Below are 17,676 nucleotides of genomic sequence, written 5' to 3'. Positions count from 1 at the left end.
AGAGGAACACATTAATCAGATAACAGAAGCAGATAACACGTTAATCTGATAACACATTAATCTGGCAATTAGTGTTTACTATGAAAATACATTAAAGATACATTAAAAATACTCTACAAAGCATTTTAATTCAGTAAGAAATTGTCTGATAAAGAAAAATCTTGACATATTAAATTGTGACTGTCTATGAGAAGAATAAAACTGTCATGGTCTGGGTGAGTGCGGGGTTTTTCCACTCTGCTGGGCTCCACGTTCAGGCGGAGACTCCAATCAGCCTTCACACCTGATTCCAATCAAGTCACCAGCATATAAGACCAGCGCTCACAACAGACCTCTGCCAGATCTACAGCTAACGCACTACCTGCCTGGGCGTTACGCTTCTCAAACTGAACTGCACCTATCTCTGTCTGGATGCTGGTTTCCTGATATCTGGTTGTAACCCCCTCAACCGTGGCACTTCGCCTGCCCACCTCCCTGCCAGGCCTGTTGCTACAAGTGTATTCCAGACCCTCCTTGGACCTCTAGCATGCCACTTTCACCTGCTATGTGTAAGCCATAACCATCATAGTTGAATCCACCGACTGACATTCACTAGACTGCCACTGACTGCCTGTCTCTTCTCGTTATAGTGACTCTGTGTACCTCCACCCAGGCCGCTGCCCCTTTTCCCTCCCCAGGATCTGGTCACAAAATCTAGCATCTAGTCTAGGGTGTGAATGGGTGGATGACTGGACGTGTAAAGCGCTTTGGGGTCCTTAGGGACTAGTAAAGCGCTGTACAAATACAGGCCATTTACCATTTAGTCATAGCGCACAGTCTGAGCTCCATGTTCCATAGTCTGGCCTCTTAGCCTTCACAGTCCATATCCTACATTATTTCCTGCTCTGTAATTAAACTACGCACTGTAAATAAAGCACTGTATTCACTCCAGTTTTGCCTCCCTCTGTGTCTGCATTTCAGTCCACACTCACCGCCTGGCCCTCTCGGCCGTAACAAAAACTTCCAATATATTTCCAGAGTTTTTGTGCCATGCAAAGAAGAGCAGGTGAGCTTCCTGTTTACGGAGGTTAGCTGGCAGCTGAGTGACATCAGACCTTGTGGTTTAATTTTGATTAAACTTAGATCAAAGGCACATTTTCACACTATGTTCCTTGACTTAAAATGACTGATTACCTTAATGGGGACAGCAGGATGAAAGTGCAGACTTTTAAATTCATAGTTGGTATGAAAAAAAAAAAAAGAAATAATTGTGAATTAAATTGAGAGAGATGTTCTCGTCTTCCCAGTTATATTTCCCTAATTATCTTAAAGAAGTTTTATAATTAAAGGTTAAATTTAATTAAGAATTTTAAACAGTCTAATTTTTCAATCAGTACTCAAATTCTTTATTCATATGAACACCATGCTCAACAGAAACCTGGGGATGATACATCATTATTTTTGTTACTGTTGTACTAAAAGAAGACTATTAGTTTGATTTACTGTACCTGCAGGTCTTTGGACACTTCAAGGAATGTGACCGTGTTAGACGCATAAAGTGTCAGATGGTGGCAGCCAGACCCGAGCTGCGTCACTATTTCTGATGTTACTGTGACGTTCTGGGGTTCAGTTCCTCTGACCACAGATAAACCGGACAACGGCTTTTCATCAGCTTTGATTCTGTAGGTCACATTCGTACCTAAAGAATAGAAAACAAATAAAACTTAAGTGACAGTAAAAGTCAAACATGATTTCGGGAAAAAAACAAATATATGCTCAAACTAAAGCCGATGCTGTTATGTAGAGATATCAAAATTTCAACTTAATTATTTGATATTAGGTTCACTTTGGTACCTACCTGCTTTTACTTCCATTTGAATATGAAAGGCTTCTCCACACAGGGCTTTGCAGTTGGTTTCATAAAAAGACAGGTTTCCAGCATAGCACTTGATAACACCGATCTCTGCAACAGGCTCTTGAATCGTAATTATTTTCTGAGCAGTAATGTGCATTTCACTGCAAGTGCATTCAGCTGCCACAATAAAGGTACTTGGATGAGTGTATTTGTGCACCACACTGCTCTCCAACCTGAGCAAATTCAAAAACAGGAATCAGCGTGTTCGTTTGAGTAACACTATTTCAGATATGCCACACAACCATTAAGTGCATCAAAATCAAATTAAACAAACAGCCATTAGCATCAAATGGTTTTTAATCCCAGTGTAATGGTGTAATGTGTCATAAAAATTATTATTATTATTATTATTATTTTTATTTTTTACTATTTAATTTGTAAAAATGTGTATACACACACACACACACACACACACACACACACACACACACACACACACACACACACACACACGTAGGAAAATATTTAGTATACACATCCAGAAATGCATACACTATTATATATTGTACATATATTTATTAGTTTCAGGTTGGCCATTCTTGTATTTTGCTCGTTTGTGTTGTTGTGTTTGCACATCTCTGTTGCTTGTGGGGCTCGCACACAAGAATTTCACTCGCATGTGCTGTGCCAGTGTGCCTGCACATGTGATGTGACAATAAACGTGATTTGATTTGATTTGATTTTGAAAAATGAAATCTTCCCTGACTCTTAAGTCTTTAACAAAATGTTGTCTGATATCACTGAAAGACTTTGGTACTTTAGTTGTAAGTGCAAATTCAAAAGATGTTGCATGTGCTTGTTCACAACTGAACAACAACACTGAACCAGGGGTCACTCCAGGAAGATCTCTATTCCTGACTCCAGGGTGAGTTTGCTGGTAGTCAAAATCTGTCAGAAAAAGGGTGATGCACTAAAAATCTTCTCGAGGTTGCCATGGATTGCTTGCAGATCGCCACAGTTACCTGCAGACTGGAGCGACTCACCAGCTACTCGCTGAGTACAAAGTGCCCAGATCCCATGGGTGCAAAACAAGCCCAAATCATCAGCCTTCCAACACTTTGCTTGACAGCTGGTAGGAGGTGTGAGGTCCTGATATGCTGATATATGTTTGGGCTCTACCAAATGGGTGGCTGTGCATTGTAGCCAAGCATCTCCAATTTGGTCTCATCTGGTCAAAGAACATTGTTTCTGAAATTTTGCAGTTTGTACAAACATACTCCGTGCTGCCATGTTCTTTTAGAGAGAAGATGATTTCTCCTGGCAACCCTTCAAAGCCAGCCATGCTTCTTCGAATTATTCTGTCATGAATTTTAATGTTATGAACGTTAGCATGTGGCCTGAGACCTGTGGAGTCTTACAGTAGAATGTTTTTATTATTTTTGCGCAGTCTCCTTGGGGTAAATTGACAGAGACGTTCAATCTTGTGATCGTTAATCAAGTGCTTTCCTGCAAAGAAGCGCAAGGATATAACATAGAAGTCCTCAATCCTTTAGAGAATGCTCGACATTCAACTTGTTTAAGGCACAGGTTAAAAACTGGTTATGGACAAATCAAGTGTGTGATCATGTATAAGTTGTATAGTTTTAATGTTTTATTTGGGAATAGAACGGTGTGTATGTGTGAGTACTTTTAATGTTTTATGGACAACAGATGGAAATTAGCCCTTGGCTATAATCTGGCATGTTTACATTCATGTAATTTATTTTACATTTATGTTCATTAACATGCACTGTCCTAAATAAATTAAATTAAAGTTCACCTAATGCCTGTGAGTATATCATAATGGTTTTCTGGACATTACACACAGAACGTCTAATAAAATTTTTAGGGGTTTTTTTGGCGATTTAAATGGGAGAAATTGGGTGAATAATGCAGTTCTTCAAAAATAACTGAACTTACATCTGCTGATCATTCCTGCATTTATTCCCAGTACCTTTACTGAAAGTGGCTGCAGTTAAAAACAGGTATGCAATCTAGTGGCTCGCTTATTAATTTCCATTAGGCATTCAAAAAACATTTATAAATAAAAACATTAAATTTTTAAAACATCCCTTTCCTTGCAAAATAAGACATCTTGCAGATTATCAATATGTGACCTGTTCTTAAGGTTTACAGATTCAGGTAACTTATAACGCTGATGGAGATGGTAGGCCTACACAACTTTCCTCCAGCTTTTGTACAAATGACTTTGATAGCAGCATGGTCCAACTGAAGTGCGGTGTGCCTGTTTGTATCATTACATTTCATGGTTAAATTCAACATAAGGATGAAATAAGTTGCACATTCACTATGATACAGGTGATGATTGTGTGGTGAACAGATGTAGCAGATCCAGCTAAAGATATAATGGATTGTTGTGGTTCACACTTTCATAGTGAACTTTGTTAAACTTTCACCAAGCTCATGTTGTCACATGTCAGAGCAGTGAGACCGATTACACAAACAATGCTGACGCAGGCTCATGACACGCTCAACTGTTGACTGATTTTTTATTTATTTTGTAGACTGCATTGCTTCTAAGTGCTGAGCCTTTTATAGCTGAAGCGTCAAAACCTTCTCTGGCATGGTTCCTAGGCTGCATCCTACTTCTAGATGCTGTAATGTTTCTGTTGCTGTGCGCCTTGTCAGCTCTGGTAAACAAATTACTGCCGGCTGACGTAAAAGGCATTACTACCAGTACAGCAGTGACTGTCGCCACAGACACCAGGATTCAAAACTGAAACTGTGCCCTCCAAAAACAGGAAATACAGATTTAATCACCACTGATTAACTGATTACGAATGAGCTTGAATCTAACAGATGTTCATTTCTATATGACAGCCCCACACACCCACCCACACAAATGTAGTATCTAAAAGCACAAAAAGCCAATGGGATGCATTTGGGAATCACAGGAGGTGAGCTGGGTGTTGGCGAGCTGGAAACTGGAAACAGAGTAGATTGATTGGATTAATCAGTCCATCTGGTGAATTCCCCCGCCAGATGGACTGAAGACAATTGGCAGGTGATTTTGACACAGTGTTAGGAATGATGGGGAAATTTTTAATTTCTCTACTTTGTGCATCTTTGTCTCATCTGTCATCCCTCCATTCATTTTCCTCCTTTTGTCCAAATCAGGGTGGAGCCTATTTCAGCCTATCCTTCCGCCTGTGACTTGGAAATCAGTCTGATTATTTTATTGAAGGCTCTCTCACATTGTTGAGCAGAAGAGGAGGCTTGTCCGAGGAGCTACAGTTGTATATTGCAAAACTTGTTTTTTCCTGCCGTGATGCGTGAATGAGGAGTGCTACACCTCTGTAACATACAAACTATCCTCAAACTGGGAGTCTACACAAAAAATGAGGGGTTTTTTTCCATATCGAAGAAGAAATAACTGCTTTGCAGAGGAAGCAGCTGTGCCGCATAAATGTATTGCCATTGCTTTTAAATAGCAGCCTGGAGCAACTGTCTCAGTATGTTAAGTGCCAGTTGCACTGACTCCTTGCTCCTCCTTTTTCATCCTCATCTCCTCTGCTCGTGTCTCAGGTACGATGGACTAAGTGCACTGAGAGGATGCCAAGGAAAGGAATCAAGGATGTGCAAAACTTAGTAACAAGAAAGCAGGATAGAAGGCAAAAACAAAACTTTGACACCTACACAAAAATAACTAACCTCATGTGGAAAATAATGCAGAAAATGTTCTTTAAACTCATGGCTGAAAAAACCTAAAGATTATTAATGTTGATACTCACCCTTTTGGATTGTTCAAATTAATTACATGGCCATCTCCTGTGTTCACTCTGCAGCTAAAGTTTGTCAGGGGTGAATGTAAAAGCCACTTCACGTGGATTCTGACGTCACCAAGAACCACAGCGGTGGGAGTAACTGACAGTGCGAGCCCTGTGGTGTGGGAGGATGACCAGAAATGTTACAAAGCGCTTGTAGCCCAGCAAGCAAAAAATAGACAAGCACAAGATCTCAACAGATAGAAGCACAGATACCATAGAGGTTATTTAATGCAGGAGCATGATCTGATTTTAATGTGATCTGAGCAAAAAAATAAGAAGACAGCCCAAAGAAATAAACTGGAAATGCAGCCTTTGTTGTCAACTATAGATTGGTTTGTACTTTTTTTTGTTGGGACTGATCATATATATATTTCTGGGGTCCATGCCATTTAATGATGTATAAACAACCGAAATTACTTTAAATTAAAAATGCAGGGAGCTGAGAATTGGAGTTCAGTCGCATTTTGAGCTAACTGTAGTGTTTCCAAAAACAGCACTCCAGTACTAAACTCTACACGAATTAAAGACCTGAGTGAGCTTCTCCAGATCTTGCTGGGGCACAAATCTCCCAGTTTGACTTTATTTCAAAGATGCCAGTAGGCTGGTTTAGTTTCAACTTTCTAAAGTAGATAGTGGGAAAACTGGAACCTTTTTGTCATTTAATCGTTTCTCTATTGCTTAAACACTTCGGTGTTGTATTTGCCAATGGGAGTTGCATCTTTATCAGTAGGAAACGTTATGACAACACAGCCAAGAGTTCAAAATCTATGTACTCTGTCACATTTCCTAAAGCCTTCCAGCAGGACAGATTGTCATCTTTGCCTGGCCAATTCTGGCCCTCCAGCCTTATCTGTGACACCCCTGGTATAAGCCATTCCTGTCAGGTACAGGTAACGTGACTGAGCCTAGAGTTTGCACAGGCTCATCGTTGGAAAAACACTGTCTGGTCTGATAGGTCTCAATTTCTGCTGTGACATTCAGATGTTAGGATCAGAATTTGGTGCAAACAACCTGAAATGATGGAGTCAGCAGTTCAGGTAATGCTGTGGGGGATATTTTCTTATCATACTTTGGGCCCCTTGGTACCAGCTGAGCATCCTTTAAATGCCAAGGCCTACCGGAGAATCACTGGTGACCATCCTGTTGTAACCACAGTGTATCATCTACTGCTGGTGGCTTCCAGCAGGTTAACACACTATGCCACAAAGGTCAGATCAGCTCAAGCTTGTGTCCTGAGGATGACAACGAGTTCACTGCACTCCCAGGACCTCCACAGTCACCAGATCTCAATCCACTGGAGCACCTTTTAGATGTGGTGAACAACATGTTCACATCACAGATGTGCAGCTGCAGCAGCTGCGCGATGCTATCGTGTCAAAATGGCCCGACGTCTCTGAGGAATCTTTCCGTTTTGAATCTACCGATGTTGAGATAAGGGTCACTGTAGAAGCAGACCGTGTCTGATAGTTTGACCTATAATATAACTTGTCAGTGAAACATATAAAATGAATTTCAGTGTGAAGCTTGGATTGTTTGTTTGACATTTACCTGAACAGCTACTGCTGCCAAATAAATAAAAAAAACCCTCAGTACAGCTAGTCCTTTTCCTTTTTACGTTGCTATTAACATTAACAATCCATCTGTTCTGTCCAAGAACTCCAGTAAAGTATGAGAGTGATGAGAAGAGATTGTGCTCCTGTTTCTGAGTAAAACTTTAAATTGCTCATCAAAAATTTGGAAACAATTGGAGATAATTTATCTGAATTTCAGGAGCGGGACCAAGGCTCCAAACACACCCCTTCTGGGTCTTATCTATATATGACCCCCCAGTTCTACAAGATGTTCGTTCTCATTTTCGTGCCCCACCCGCCCCCCTTTTTTTCTTTCACTTCTTCAGTTGTCATTAGTACATCGGGATCTGCCAGGCGAGACGTCGCTACCGATGGAGACAAACTCAGACCTCCATGAAATGATAAAGTTATGTTAATCTTCCTACTATGAAGTAAAGTGTTTTATTTCTGAAACATTTTTACAACTGTCTTTGTGCTATTTGAGGTAAATAACGCTGTTTTAATAATTCTCCGTGGTTAAACAAGTGGGAGAACTTCAAATCTTTGTAAGCCATATTTTTATCTTCACACTCACCAGAAGTGAAATAAGCCACAGAGTGTGAGAGAAATTTATTGGCAATGTTTTGAGAGCTAGATTGGCAGCATTTTTTAATTGGGGTTCTAACGCCTGCATCAAGCATCATCAGCCATAGTTAATCTTATTCTAACACTTTACTGGCTCCTAACGACTCTATGTAGTACTCTAAGTGGGAAAATTAAACAGATGGGATAGAAAAGAACAGACACACGCTGCCCTTCATGGATTTAGGAAGTGTGATTCCACTTTAGAGGGAAAAAAAATGAAATTAACCTGAGCACAGAACCGTGACCTACCGTCTTTGCAGTGATAGTCCACAGACAGGTAGCTCTTCAGCTGAGGACAAGGGTCAGCAAAGGAGTTCGCAACTTCAGCAATCTGGCAGACCTGTCGGCCGTGGCAACGAGCTGGGAATCACAGAAGAATATGATTAGCTGCTGCTAGCACACACTGTCACACGCACACACATGTACGCTCCAGTGGTTTCAGCAAAGTTTTGCATCTGTTCATATCTTAGTTCATGCTTTGACGACAATATGCTTCTTAGCTACCAAAATCAAAGGCAAATAAATCCCTTCAACCTCACGCACAGAGAGGGGCTTCATAATCTTGAGACGCTAAAAAATATGAAAAGAGTTGTGATAAACTTGAGATTATACTTATGGTTTGTAGAAATGAACAATATCAACATTTTAATGCAATGACTGGGCTGCAAGAGAAACAGCAGCACTGATGTGTTTATGCTGTGTTCATGTAACATTTTTTAATCATAATTATCCATCCATCCATTGTCCAATTCAAGGTTAAAGGGGTGCTGTCTCAGGGCAAAAGACAGGGTACCCTGACAGTCTGTATCAGGACTAACACAGAGAGACATGCTCACATTCATGCTGAGGGCCAATTTAAAATCCTCGAAAACTGCCAAATGTGTGTGTATTTACTGCAAATGTTAGTTATGCCAATTTAACAACAAGAAACAAGAATATAGCCAGTATATTTTTTGCCGTGTACACATCTACTATTTGGCTTTACCAAAGATCGATGGCCTAAAACGTTGATTCTGTATATCTGGACGTAGCGTTTTCAGCGGGAGAAACGTCACTCGCCCAGGTGACTTCTTCAGTCTCAGCTGACTGCAACTTTCCAACATTATAAACAGTACATTTGTACAATAACTGAAACCAGCACCACTGAATGAACAATGGGCTGTGAGGTCAGTTTCATGATCATTAATATGCAAATTGTCATGACCATTGATCAGCAACTACTGATCAAAGATCATTGATCCATGGCCATGAGTCCCATTCACAGAGAGTTGGGGAATGGCTGCAGTCACAGCATTGTAAGATGGTGACAGATGTACCCTTAGGCCCCCTCCTCGATTCAGAGATCGTCTTTCCCTTTTCACGTAACTGGCCTCCTTGACTCTGCGCTCAAACCAGCGTTCCTCCCTGTCCAGGATGTGCACATCCTCATTATTGAAAGAGTGTCCACTGGCGTAGGTGTAAATAGGCTGCAGAGTCCTGGCCTGACGAGGTAGCTCTTCTGTGTTGTGCCAACCGCTTCACCAGAGGTTGTTTGGTTTCCCAGATGTATAAATCCTGGCAATCCTCCTGGCACTTAACAGCGTACACTACGTTACTCACCAGATCCTTGAAGGTTCATTCAGTGGTGCTGGTTTCAGTCACTGTGTAAATGTACTGTTTATAGGGTTGGAAACCTGCAGTCAGCTGAGACTGAAGAAGTCACTTGGATGAGTGATGAGAAGTTTCTCGTCACTCAAAACGCTACAAGGTTCCGCATCTTCCGGGCAAGGACAGAGAGACTCAAGAGGAGCTTCTATCCCCAAGCCATCCGTGCCCTAAACACACACACCCGCCCGCTCACATCATCTATAATTGACTGAGACAGGACTCTCTTCCAGACACTCTAAACCAAGGCACAATGTACATTTCAATTCCTTTAACTTTAAATATGTTTATATTGTCTATCCTGTAAAATAGTCAGATGTCTATTCATATTAATGTACAGAATTCACCTGCTTGCTGCTACTACTGCACATTCACCCAGTGTATATACTATATGTATGTATATATTAGGGGTGCAACGATACTCGTATCGATATTGAACCGTTCGATACAGTGCTTTCGGTTCGGTACGCATATGTATCGAACAATACAAAATTTGTAATTTATTTTATCAACTTTCCTTCTGACGATGCTGTCTGTGTTGAGCGCTCAGTAAATCTGCATTCGACTACTCAGCCTAGGCTGCACTGTCGAGCACAGATCCACTGAGCGCTCAACACAGACAGCATCATCAGAAGGACGAGCGCAGGGCAAGCTAGCGAGACAGAAGTTAAGCTCTCCTTGCAACATGGCAAATTGAACCTTCCCCACCCTCATTCAGATGTGGCGTTTGGAATTATTTTGGTTTTCATGTGACGTATGACCCTGAAGGTAAGTGCGTCATGGACTAAAGTAAAACAGTATGTTGGATGTGCCACGCAATGCTCAATTACATGGGTGGGAACTAGTGTGTTAGCGAGCAGTTAGCTCGTTAACGTGTTAGCCGTCTAGCCCCACGCAGGGGTAGCTCGATAACGGAGCACTAGTGGGAACACAATGAATATGACTGCACATTTACGCCGACATCATCCTAGTGCAAAGACAAGTGGAAGCAGACAAAAACAACAAGCATGCATGTTACAAACTTTACCCAAGTCATTTAGACAGCCGTTAGCACATGATTCTCCTTATGGGGACCTGATATGTTTAATATTGTGGCGAGCTCAGACAAGGAGGAGAGGGAGGTGTCGTTTGGTCTTGCTTCCCGTGAGCTAGCCAGGGAGCACAGCCGTTTATTGACATCTGCAGAAGAACACTGCCGCTAGCTAACTCCTCAGCGCGGCAACCGCACAGCAACAACAACACACAGAGCGCCCTCTGACCCCGGAAGGACACACCGTCGCAGCGAGAAGGCGTCACCCGTCACTATGGCAACATAAACAAAACATAACTGTACAAACAGAACCCTGAACAGCCCTGACCCGCTACATAGCCCCCGCCTAAGGGGTCAGTCGTCCCCGACGACCCCATTGCCCCACACAAAGTCCTGCAAATGTCCAGGTGCCTTCTTTTGGCGCACCGGCCGGTCACGACCGGCGGGGGAAAAGTCACTCGGGTCAGAACATGGGGTGCCACCATCATCCCACTTCTGACACTAATGTGGCGAGCTCAGACAACGAGGAGACGGAGGTGTCGTTTGGTCTTGCTTCCCGTGAGCTAGCCAGGGAGCACAGCCCTTTATTGACATCTGCAGAAGAACACTGCCGCTAGCTAACTGCTCAGCGCGGCAACCGCACAGCCACAACAACAACACACAGGGCGCCCTCTGACCCCGGAAGGACACACCGTCGCAGCGAGAGGGCGTCACCCGTCACTATGGCAACATAAACAAAACATAACTGTACAAACAGAACCCCGAACAGCCCTGACCCGCTACAATATGCTGCTGAGAATATAGCCCAGAAGAAGCGTATAGTATAGCTTTTATTTTGGAAAGAGCCATTTCTCTGTAATAAACTCTCTTTTCCAAAGATGAGTGACTCCTCAATCAGATACAGGTGTTACCGCGCCAGATCCGCGGCCCCGAACCGTAGTAAGGAAACCTCTGGCAGTTACTTGAAGGTTCCGTAACTGACTCGTAGCCGGTGTTGTGCCAAAAAGTGATTGTCTGCCAAAAACTGATTTCCGGTATTTGCCAAAAAGCGATTGCTCATATTTAAAGTGCTATAAGTAACTTGTTGGGCTATAATATGTTAAACATATGTCAAATGCATCCCTTATGGATGACATAAAGTCATCTTGAGCCACAAACAACATTCGTGTAGCAAGATACAAGCCGCAATCAGTTTTTGGCAGCGACTTTTATATAACCTTTATTTATGCAGTAAAAAAAATCTCATTAACATTAAAAATGTATTTTGTAAGAGTAAGTTGCCCAACAGGACAGCAGAAATGGCAGCAAATATTACAATAGTTCTGTAAAAATATTTTAAGTGGGGATAAAGGACCGGATTGGTTATAATGTAAGTACAAGTTGTAAAGATACTTAAAAAACAGATAATTTTTTAATTCTTTATGTAACCCCTTTGTATCCCCTGTTCACCGAAGTCTATTTACGAACATACGTAAAGATATTACACATAAAAAATACACAGAAACACTGGAAATCACTTTTTGGCAGACAATCACTTTTTGGCACAACACCGGCAACAGCTTACTATACAGGTCAACTCCGCTAGCAAAAAGATCGAAGGAGGCGTAGGAAACTGCTTCACCGAACTTTATTTCTTCTCTAAGGCACGAACACAGCGTACAGTGGGCTGAAACAGTTTACTCACAGCGAGCATCGCCGACACAACTCTGGCTGTCGAGGGAGTTATTATATTCCTTTTATTTATTTTCTTTCCGTCTCTTCTGTAGCTAACCGTTACTTTTTCCCCTTCTCCGCTCTCTCTCTTCACACACACACACCAGGCAGTCCCGCTACACACATCCCGAATACATTTCCCATCAGGCTTCATCCTTAAAGGGCCATGCCTGTAACACAGGGCTTGCAAAATCGGGCTAGCGATTTTTCCAGTCGGGCTACCAAAATCTATCTCTGCCCTGCCCGTCGGGCTATTGTAGGAAGGGAAAATATATGTCAATGCTTTTGCATTCTTTCGGAAATGCAGCTGGGTAATTATGTCATTGGCATCGGTGAGCCACTGTCAATATGTGACATATTGAAATCGCGTTTGAATTTGCGCTTGTTTTTTGCTTTCACTTTGCAAATATCCAGGTGCCTTCTTTTGGCGCACCGGCCGGTCACGACAGGCGGGGGAAAAGTCACTCGGGTCAGAACATGGGGTGCCACCATCATCCCACTTCTGACACCAATGTGGCGAGCTCAGACAACGAGGAGACGGAGGTGTTGTTTGGTCTTGCTTCCCGTGAGCTAGCCAGGGAGCACAGCCGTTTATTGACATCTGCAGAAGAACACTGCCGCTAGCTAACTCCTCAGCGCGGCAACCGCACAGCAACAACAACACACAGAGCGCCCTCTGACCCCGGAAGGACACACCGTCGCAGCGAGAAGGCGTCACCCGTCACTATGGCAACATAAACAAAACATAACTGTACAAACAGAACCCTGAACAGCCCTGACCCGCTACATAGCCCCCGCCTAAGGGGTCAGTCGTCCCCGACGACCCCATTGCCCCACACAAAGTCCTGCAAATGTCCAGGTGCCTTCTTTTGGCGCACCGGCCGGTCACGACCAGCGGGGGAAAAGTCACTCGGGTCAGAACATGGGGTGCCACCATCATCCCACTTCTGACACTAATGTGGCGAGCTCAGACAACGAGGAGACGGAGGTGTCGTTTGGTCTTGCTTCCCGTGAGCTAGCCAGGGAGCACAGCCCTTTATTGACATCTGCAGAAGAACACTGCCGCTAGCTAACTGCTCAGCGCAGCAACCGCACAGCCACAACAACAACACACAGGGCGCCCTCTGACCCCGGAAGGACACACCGTTGCAGCGAGAGGGCGTCACCCGTCACTATGGCAACATAAACAAAACATAACTGTACAAACAGAACCCCGAACAGCCCTGACCCGCTACAATATACTGCTGAGAATATAGCCCAGAAGAAGCGTATAGTATAGCTTTTATTTTGGAAAGAGCCATTTCTCTGTAATAAACTCTCTTTTCCAAAGATGAGTGATTCCTCAATCAGATACAGGTGTTACCGCGCCAGATCCGCGGCCCCGAACCGTAGTAAGGAAACCTCTGGCAGTTACTTGAAGGTTCCGTAACTGACTCGTAGCCGGCAACAGCTTACTATACAGGTCAACTCCGCTAGCAAAAAGATCGAAGGAGGCGTAGGAAACTGCTTCACCGAACTTTATTTCTTCTCTAAGGCACGAACACAGCGTACAGTGGGCTGAAACAGTTTACTCACAGCGAGCATCGCCGACACAACTCTGGCTGTCGAGGGAGTTATTATATTCCTTTTATTTATTTTCTTTCCGTCTCTTCTGTAGCTAACCGTTACTTTTTCCCCTTCTCCGCTCTCTCTCTTCACACACACACACCAGGCAGTCCCGCTACACACATCCCGAATACATTTCCCATCAGGCTTCATCCTTAAAGGGCCATGCCTGTAACACAGGGCTTGCAAAATCGGGCTAGCGATTTTTCCAGTCGGGCTACCAAAATCTATCTCTGCCCTGCCCGTCGGGCTATTGTAGGAAGGGAAAATATATGTCAATGCTTTTGCATTCTTTCGGAAATGTAGCTGGGTAATTATGTCATTGGCATCGGTGAGCCACTGTCAATATGTGACATATTGAAATCGCGTTTGAATTTGCGCTTGTGTTTTGCTTTCACTTTGCAAATGTCCAGGTGCCTTCTTTTGGCGCACCGGCCGGTCACGACAGGCGGGGGAAAAGTCACTCGGGTCAGAACATGGGGTGCCACCATCATCCCACTTCTGACACCAATGTGGCGAGCTCAGACAACGAGGAGACGGAGGTGTTGTTTGGTCTTGCTTCCCGTGAGCTAGCCAGGGAGCACAGCCGTTTATTGACATCTGCAGAAGAACACTGCCGCTAGCTAACTGCTCAGCGCGGCAACCGCACAGCAACAACAACAACAACACACAGGGCGCCCTCTGACCCCGGAAGGACACACCGTCGCAGCAAGAGGGCGTCACCCGTCACTATGGCAACATAAACAAAACATAACTGTACAAACAGAACCCCGAACAGCCCTGACCCGCTACAATATGCTGCTGAGAATATAGCCCAGAAGAAGCGTATAGTATAGCTTTTATTTTGGAAAGAGCCATTTCTCTGTAATAAACTCTCTTTTCCAAAGATGAGTGATTCCTCAATCAGATATATTTATTTTTTTAATTATTTTTGTTTCAGCAACATTAAATTTAAAAACTGTACTTTTGAGTTAAAATATATATTTATAATTTTAATAAATGACAAATTAAAAAGGCATGAACATTTTTTTTGTATCGAAAAAATATCGAACCGTGACACCAAAGTACCGAACCGAACCGTGAATTTTGTGTATCGTTGCACCCCTAGTATATATATATATATATAATTTTCTTCCTCTACACCCCCCCCCCCAATTTTTGCACATGTCGAGGAGCATGTCAGGCTACATTTCACTGTGTGTTATACTTGTATAACTATGCATGTGACAAATAAAGAACCTTGAACCTTGAACCTTGAACATCCAGATGAACAGAATCAACTTTTGGAATTTACTTACCTGGATGATTGAGCATGCATCAAGACAAAGACTAAAGGGTTTTTAAATCCTGCTCTTCACATACGAGGAATTGAATTTTCAGGCCCCATCTTATCTTAATGACCTTGTAGTACCATATCACCCTATTAGAGCACTTCGCTCTCGCTCTGCAGGCCTACTTGTTGTTCCTAGAGTATTTAAAAGTAGAATGGGAGGCAGAGCCTTCAGTTTTCAGGCCCCTCTTCTGTGGAACCAGCTTCCAGTTTGGATTCAGGAGACAGACACTATCTCTACTTTCAAGATTAGGCTTCAAACTTTCCTTTTTGCTAAAGCATATAGTTAGGGCTGGACCAGGTGACCCTGAATCCTCCCTTAGTTATGCTGCAATAGGTGTAGGCTGCTGGGGGACTCCCATGATGCACTGGGTGTTTCTTCTTCAGTCACCTTTGTTCACTCTCTATCTGTTTATACACTTCACTGCATTTAAATCATTAGTTGTTATTATTATTAATCTCTGGCTCTCTTCCACTGTGCGTCTTTGTCCTGCCTCTTTCCTCTCACTCCAAACTGCTTGCGTCAGTTTTTCCTTCCCACTGTTACCAAGTGCTTCCTCACTGGGGCTCATGTGATTGTTGAGGTTTTCGCTGTATACAGTTTGAGGTGGTTGTTATTGTGATTTGGTACTATAGGAATAAAACTAAATTGAATTAAATCGAACTAAATTTTCACAGATAGCTTGTTTTAAAAAGATGATTTGATTGGACCATATCTGGTTTCTGGTTGTTCTAATTTTGACAAGGAATACCAGAAGGCTTACCAGACTTATGGATGTAGAAATTATAAATAGCCAGTAAAGCCTGATAAATGGCTTTTGTTTGCAGTTGAGTGAAAGCCATGAATATTCCAAACTGATACTTTGAATGGTGGTCTGCAGTTAGTCAGTCATTTTAGCTGAGGCACATCCGCAGCATAGTAGATAAAAGGTGGGACAGTGCCTGGTACTAATCCATATGTAGAAATGTGCTTTTTATTGTATGTGTTTAATGATTTTGTACGTCACTAAAGATGCTATAGATTGGATGTGCAGTTTAAAAAGGTGAATGCGCTCCAAACCACAATGCGTGCTGAAAAGTCCTCCCAGTGCCCGAACAGGATGAAATGGAATCAACGTTAAACGATGACAAACGGCCGCCTGCTTCAGTCATCAGTTAAATTCAAAAGTCAATATTTACTCTGATAGATGGAAATCATCTATGTATCTTTACTGACAATTAAGCTTTTAAGCCATTGTTGTTTGCGTTCTTACGTAAATGTCCCGATGGGCAATTATCTTTACAAAGAAGGGGCTCCAGTGAGACAGTGTGTTCTTTGTGATGTAAGAGATAAGGCTTCTACGTGGATAGAATTTCACCACAGTTTTCATTCATGCAGAACCTTTTATAAGGCGCCAGTGTTTGTTTTCCTACCCGAGTTCAGCAGGTTTAATGAGAGGGACCATTATGACGCTATGATCACTGTGCAGATTAGACCGCTCGCACATAAATTAGAATTACAAGATCAACAATGAAATAATAATGAAGTTATCTCTGTAGTTGCTGCACTCAGACGCCATTTGACCGTGTTTTACCTGTAATTGATTCTACAGCGTCCGCCCAGCCGCACTCATGTTGTGGGGATGCTGGTGGAGGGAACTTGGATCGACAGTAATGAATACTCTTACGACCGTAGAAGCCACCGTCTATCATCAACACCTGACCCGAACCACACTGCAGAGTGGTGTTACGACCCTCACACACAATGGTTCTCCCAGACTCTGAAAAGATTACAAGGCAGTGTAAAAGTAATTCTTCGTATGGAGTGATTCAGTGTGCAACACAGTCTTCGTCAGAATACTTACCAAACTGGCAAATAAAACTCCGGTTTTTGCTGCAGTTGTTTCTGGCCTCCCAGTGAAAGCCCGAGTTTCTCAGGACGTAGCCACAAGCTGCTCCAGGCTCTGGACTGCTCACCCACTTTGAATATGTGACAGGTGAACCATCGAGCCAAGAGAGATGACCTGATGATGCAAAAAAGCCATGAAAGCCCACTGATGAACATACACGCATCAATAATGCATCTAGAGCAGAGCTCATTCAGTTTCTGTTACCATTTGGGGCTTACAAAAAGTTTATTATTATAAACTGTGGTCCAAGTTGACTCCAACTACTAACCTGGTGGGTGTAAGTTTTTTTTTTTTTTTAGTGTACTTTATATTTTTACTTTGTGCAGAATTCTCAATCAGTGTGTTATATGAAGCCATTTCTCTCTATGCTGTGAAAATCTCAGTGGGAACAAATTTACCATAATTTGTCAGACTGCTGATTTCCTAGCTCTTTGTATTGTGCCGTGTTTAATCTGAGCATTCTCCACCATCCGAGATACAGAATTGATTTTCTGATTGATTTTCTAACCACAGGAGAAGAGAGCATTATCAGTGCAGTAAGAAAAAGGCGTCTTTGGTCGTTTAGTTTTGGAACTGATGCACAGTTCGTCCATGCAAACGTTTTGTTGT

At 42.7% G+C, this 17,676-nt stretch overlaps 1 protein-coding gene across 2 annotated transcripts in view; it reads right to left on the bottom strand.

The window, feature by feature from the left end:
- LOC147312081 (polycystin-1-like protein 2) overlaps window positions 1-16,878 on the bottom strand; it is a 44,693-nt gene extending 27,815 nt beyond the window's left edge. The window contains exons 1-5 of one of the 2 annotated variants that reach the window (XM_086266073.1): window positions 16,753-16,878; window positions 8,106-8,216; window positions 5,626-5,773; window positions 1,838-2,067; window positions 1,488-1,678 (exon numbers count right to left, since the gene is read on the bottom strand). In XM_086266073.1, coding sequence (XP_086122199.1) covers window positions 1,488-1,678; window positions 1,838-2,067; window positions 5,626-5,773; window positions 8,106-8,216; window positions 16,753-16,870 — 798 coding nt within the window. In that variant the 5' untranslated portion in view covers window positions 16,871-16,878. Of the gene's footprint in view, window positions 1-1,487; window positions 1,679-1,837; window positions 2,068-5,625; window positions 5,774-8,105; window positions 8,217-16,752 lie in introns of those variants that run through there. The other variant, XM_086266074.1, reaches the window with a different exon arrangement.
- Window positions 16,879-17,676: the final 798 nt, after the last annotated feature.

This window comes from Aulonocara sp. 'chitande type north' Nkhata Bay, linkage group LG16 (genome assembly GCF_057382095.1).
Source record: "Aulonocara sp. 'chitande type north' Nkhata Bay isolate Kocher_YH1m ecotype deep benthic linkage group LG16, A_spYH_male_GT1.1, whole genome shotgun sequence".
Classification (NCBI taxonomy): domain Eukaryota; kingdom Metazoa; phylum Chordata; class Actinopteri; order Cichliformes; family Cichlidae; genus Aulonocara; species Aulonocara sp. 'chitande type north' Nkhata Bay.
Note: the sequence above shows the minus strand (reverse complement) of the source record. Positions and strands in the feature narration are given on the sequence as shown.